This window comes from Hyposmocoma kahamanoa, unplaced genomic scaffold, assembly GCF_003589595.1.
Source record: "Hyposmocoma kahamanoa isolate Upper Pololo Valley unplaced genomic scaffold, ASM358959v1 232, whole genome shotgun sequence".
NCBI lineage: Eukaryota > Metazoa > Arthropoda > Insecta > Lepidoptera > Cosmopterigidae > Hyposmocoma > Hyposmocoma kahamanoa.
Window position 1 is genome coordinate 3,942,608 of NW_020653750.1, and position 4,819 is coordinate 3,947,426.

General features: G+C 36.9%; 1 protein-coding gene across 1 annotated transcript in view; it reads right to left on the bottom strand.

The window, feature by feature from the left end:
* Window positions 1–355: 355 nt before the first annotated feature.
* Window positions 356–4,819, bottom strand: part of LOC113228519 (coiled-coil domain-containing protein 40) — a 21,007-nt gene continuing 16,543 nt past the window's right edge. The window contains exons 12-19 of the mRNA XM_026461857.1: window positions 3,186–3,431; window positions 2,671–2,839; window positions 2,194–2,402; window positions 1,961–2,080; window positions 1,771–1,866; window positions 1,478–1,681; window positions 1,066–1,224; window positions 356–886 (exon numbers count right to left, since the gene is read on the bottom strand). Of these exons, the coding sequence (XP_026317642.1) occupies window positions 518–886; window positions 1,066–1,224; window positions 1,478–1,681; window positions 1,771–1,866; window positions 1,961–2,080; window positions 2,194–2,402; window positions 2,671–2,839; window positions 3,186–3,431 (1,572 nt within the window). The 3' untranslated portion in view covers window positions 356–517. The remainder of the gene's footprint in view (window positions 887–1,065; window positions 1,225–1,477; window positions 1,682–1,770; window positions 1,867–1,960; window positions 2,081–2,193; window positions 2,403–2,670; window positions 2,840–3,185; window positions 3,432–4,819) is intronic.

The window sequence follows — 4,819 nt, forward strand, 5'->3', positions numbered from 1 at the left end:
ATTGATGACATTTATAGACAGTATATTTTTTGATATTGATCTCATTCAGTATGTTAGGTTACGGGTTAGTATATGAAAAAGCAGCACGAGCGGAGCAAACGAAGCGAGCGTGCACGTAGCTACAATATAAGCTATCATTGGATACAATGTAATGTAACAATGTAATGAAAAGTCATGATTAAAGTATATTACGAATTTTAGAATTATTTTCCTATTAAGCGACAGACAATGCCGCCACATGTGGTAGGTAGGTGGCGGCTATCTTCAACTCTCTTTGGAATCGATCGAGCTTGGATTGCCCGTGGTCCACCGAAATGAACAAATCAGGTGATCCACGGATAAGAAATCGGTAAGCATAACAGTGGATAATAGTTTTTGGTGTTTGTTGACCATGTTTTATTTAAGGTTTTTAAATAAAATAATGTTATTTATTTATCGTTTACCTTTCGAAGTAAACTAATTTTGATACGACATTTTGATAAAAATAATTAAAATAGGAATTCCTACTTTCAAATAGTTACATATCAATATGTTCATTTATTCCTGGACAGGCACAGTATGGTTTTTGAGCAGGTTCACTTGTGTGTATCTTGCATCCAGGGTCTTTTGCGCCAGGGTCACAGGGTGCCTGTTCAAGCAACCTGGGTGACGCATCCGGGGACATGATATCCAATGTATTTAATATTGTTTCAAATTTGTCATGCAAATGGGGATAGTCCGTGTTCAAAGCATCCACTATGTACTTAATTTTGTCGTTGAGCGTTTTTGCTTCGCTGTATTCTTCCAATACAGCGGCTGAAGGTTTCTTTATTTTTATCGATTGGCGTTTGACCGCGATGCCCAGTTCGCTACCGAGGCGCTGACTGCGTACTACTCGCTCCAGCAACTGAAAAGTAACATTACTTGAAGCGCACAGTTTAGGTCGAGAGGCAAGTTGTAACGAAGAATGCAAAAGCATCCTAGAAAATATTTCCAAGATTCTATCTGTAATCTAAAATATCCCCGTACCCAAATCTTATTACTAAATTTAACCACGAATATATTATATGGAACTCAACTACTGACCCATTGCTTCTGTATCTCTGCATCGCGGCATTCCTGCATAAGCGACGCGACATGTTCCTCCAGCTGGTTATTGAGCGCACTAGCATCTGTCGCCTCACGCTCCAGACGCTCGTAGTCCTTATGCAACTGCTCCATTTGCGCCTTTGCCTCTTGCAGGTCCTGCTCACGACAATATACATATACTAACAGAGCTAGGTAGGGTGGATGCCCTTACTTAGGTATCCACTATTTGTACTAAGTGCTATACAAATAGTGGATCCTAAGTGAGGGCACCGACTGTATATAGTGTTGTTATTGGATGAGTGACTAGTTTCAAATGGACGCCATAGCGATTTTTTGTTTAAAAACCTTATAGAAATCCTAATTAACACTGATTGAAATGATGAATACAATATAGGTAAACAAGTCGTACTTTGGTAACTCTCGCAACATCAGCTCTGGCTAGGCGTAACTTGTGATGGTACTGGGACTGCGAGGTCTTCATCGAAGCGCCTCGAGCGGCCTCCACGGAAGCCGTGGCTCTGTTCTTCTCAACGGCATTGTCTCTTCGAATCACGTATTGAGCTAGGTCTTCGGACAATTTCTCACTAGTACGGCGAAGTTGTTCACGACGCACCTGAATAACATCATAATCCGGATATAGGTTGGATAACCCGTGACGGTGCTCTTAAAAGCAGCATTGCTCTATTTTTTAAATATTGTTACCTCCATTCTATGTATCTCATTCTTCATTTGTCCGATTTCACCGCTTGCTGATTGAGCGTTCTTTATGTTTCTCTTGAGCTCCACAGCTAGAATACCCTACAAGATATATTTCATTAAAAATGTAATAATGTTAAGTACCTACATAACTAATTAACTTTCTCAATTATTTATTTTCATATGTAAGGTACACCTTTCTCTGCCAAAGCAAAGCCTCTTTTTGCACACGATCTAATTCTTGTGTGAGGTTCATTTTATCCTTATCTAGTCTTTCGATATCTTCCTCCATTTCAAGCAATTGACATTCTGCATCCTGTAAAAAATATTAACATATAACAAAGTCGCCTGGCGAATCAAAAAACCGGAATTAATCGAAAGTGTGAAGAACTTAAATTACGAGAGTAACATTCTTCGACGAATGTTCACCTTTAAGTTAGCAGTATACTCGTGCGTGATAGCAAGATTATATCGGTGTGCATTCAGATTCCGATCGTTGGCCTCTTTGCGATTTTTCTCCAACAATTGTAGACGTGCCCGAAGGTCTCTCAGTGCCCTTTCCACTTTGGCACGCTCTTGTTTTATGCCTTCTAGCTGGGCATTCGTGCCCATCGTCTTCTGATCACAAATCTGGATTTCTGCAATCAGAAATGTTAATGGATTCCGTAAACAATAGACTTTATTGTAGCGACGTTGGCACTGCCCAATTTTTATTTATAATAATTTATAGAATCCTAAGTTAATAAACCATAAAACATTATAGAAAATTGTATTGTTAAACATTATTATAATAAACCTGCTTAAATGCTTCCGTTTACATCTAAGAAAACTTAATTTTTGTTCACTGTACGTGATAAATACCTCTCTAAAACCTACCAAATGTAAGAGGAGTGCATCTATACTAACGTTTATTTATGAGACTGATGTCAGCGACACACTTGTGGTACTGCGCGGTGAGTTTCACGACATGACCCTGCAGCCGGAGCCACTCATGCTGAAGTGTCTCGGTGCGCTCCCGCAAGACGCGGATTTGCTGCTCCATCGCGTTGATGCGAACCTCTTGAGGAGATTTACCCTGGAATACATTTTCTTTCAAAACTTAGTCGCTTTAAATACTAATTAGGTACTATGTACTATGGCTTTTTAACACTCGTATATGGCTGAGTGACATCTTCCACAGTATTCTTTATTTTTTTTCTTAAATATTTATAATACATGGCAAATTTTCAGTCACACACTAAAACGGTAAAATAATGTCATTGTAAAAATATGGTGTTACCAGCTAGTGTACGCAACTACAAACTACAAATACAAAATTGGTGACGTCTAGTCACCAATTTTGTTAAAAAATTTAATCACTTTGAATAGGGACCTAGGTACACTATTATTGCGTGTAATAAATAATCATGAATGTAACTTACATCAAATATTTCTTTCAGTGCCGCATATTTCTTCAGCATTGTGTCTAATTCCCTCTGTTTTTTCGTCGTAACAAGTGACTCGTGGTCGTATTTCTCCTGCATGGCATCCAGCTCCTTCTCTCTGTTGCGCACCTTCTCTACATACTTATCCATTTCCTGAGCATTAGTGATCTGCCTATTGCGTTGAACTTCAATATCCAATAATAACTTTGCGTGTTGATTTTCCATTTTCATTAAAGCGATTTCCTAAATTAAGGAGAGACGTGGTATTTTAAACATTAAATTTTGAAACACCACTTGTATTTACGAATACTGTAAAGTTTAATTTTTAAGTGAATTGATTGAGGAACGTCTTAAGAACGTCTTAAGTCCTCACAGGTGCGCTGACGGCGGAAAAAAAACGCTCTTAACTGTTGATTAGAGCTGGTGACACGGGCATGGCAACAGACACTGATTCAATTCTAGTCAGGTCGAAGGAATGAAGGAATGCTTTTTGTATTTTATATCAACAATAATCTGCCTCCGCGGCCGAACGGTTACCATGCCACGCATAGGGTCCTGGTTCGATTCCCGGGCCGGGAGGAATATTTGTATAGCCTACATTTAATTCTCAAGTACGTTTGGGTGTAACTTATACTACCGCCCTTAGATAAAAGGCCGCTTCTGACAAAAAGTCAAATATGAGAAAATAATGTTCAAAGAAAAAAAAATTAAAAATGTCTGCTATCGCCAAACGAAAAGACAAAGACACTTGCTGCAAACGCAATATAATAATGTAAAAATAAAATAATTAATTATTTTTGCTCAATTATCAAATTATTAACCTTTTTCCTTTTCATCGTAGTAAAACAATATTCGTAAAATACTAAATACTATTATAGGTAAGGTGGGCGCAAGTAACCACTTCTACCTTTTCAGCTTAGCATAATTACAACACTATTGTTAATTTTAGTGTAATAATAAGACGAAAGGGCAGCATTTAGTTACAATTTCTTTTCAATGTGTCGTAGCTTAACATTTTTTCAAATTTTATTACATTAAACAAGAGGTAACGTTTTCACTTTATTTTAAATTTACGTAAGCATTGTGTAATTGTCATCTGGGAAATTAATATTTTTGGTAAATACATATATGTACAGCTTTAACTGAAGAAGATAGAAACTTAAATGTGATTTGCGTCTTTTCATTTACTTAAATGATTGAAATGTGTAGTTAAAACAAAATTATGTATCTAGGCAATTACGCCTTTTTACCAATTTATTTTCTAAATGTGTCCAATTACCTTAGTGTAACTGCCATACCCGGGGCTATTTAAAAATAAATAATAGATCCGGTGCTGGTTATGTACGTGCTTAAAATGATATAATAACTAATATTTGGCCGTTATTAAAATATACGTGATCGTGTACTTATGATGAATTAAGATTGGACCCTCTACTATGTGTAACTTTTTCTTACACCGTAAGTAAACGAGTTTTAAAACACGTCACAAAATTATTCAAGAGCATAGGACAGTAAATAACTGCCGTAAGGTAAATAGACCTTAATAGCAAAAAATAAAATAAACCGTTGTCGTTTAAACCGTTCATGTCAATTAATATGCAAGCACAAAATGTCGTAAATTAAAGCAAATT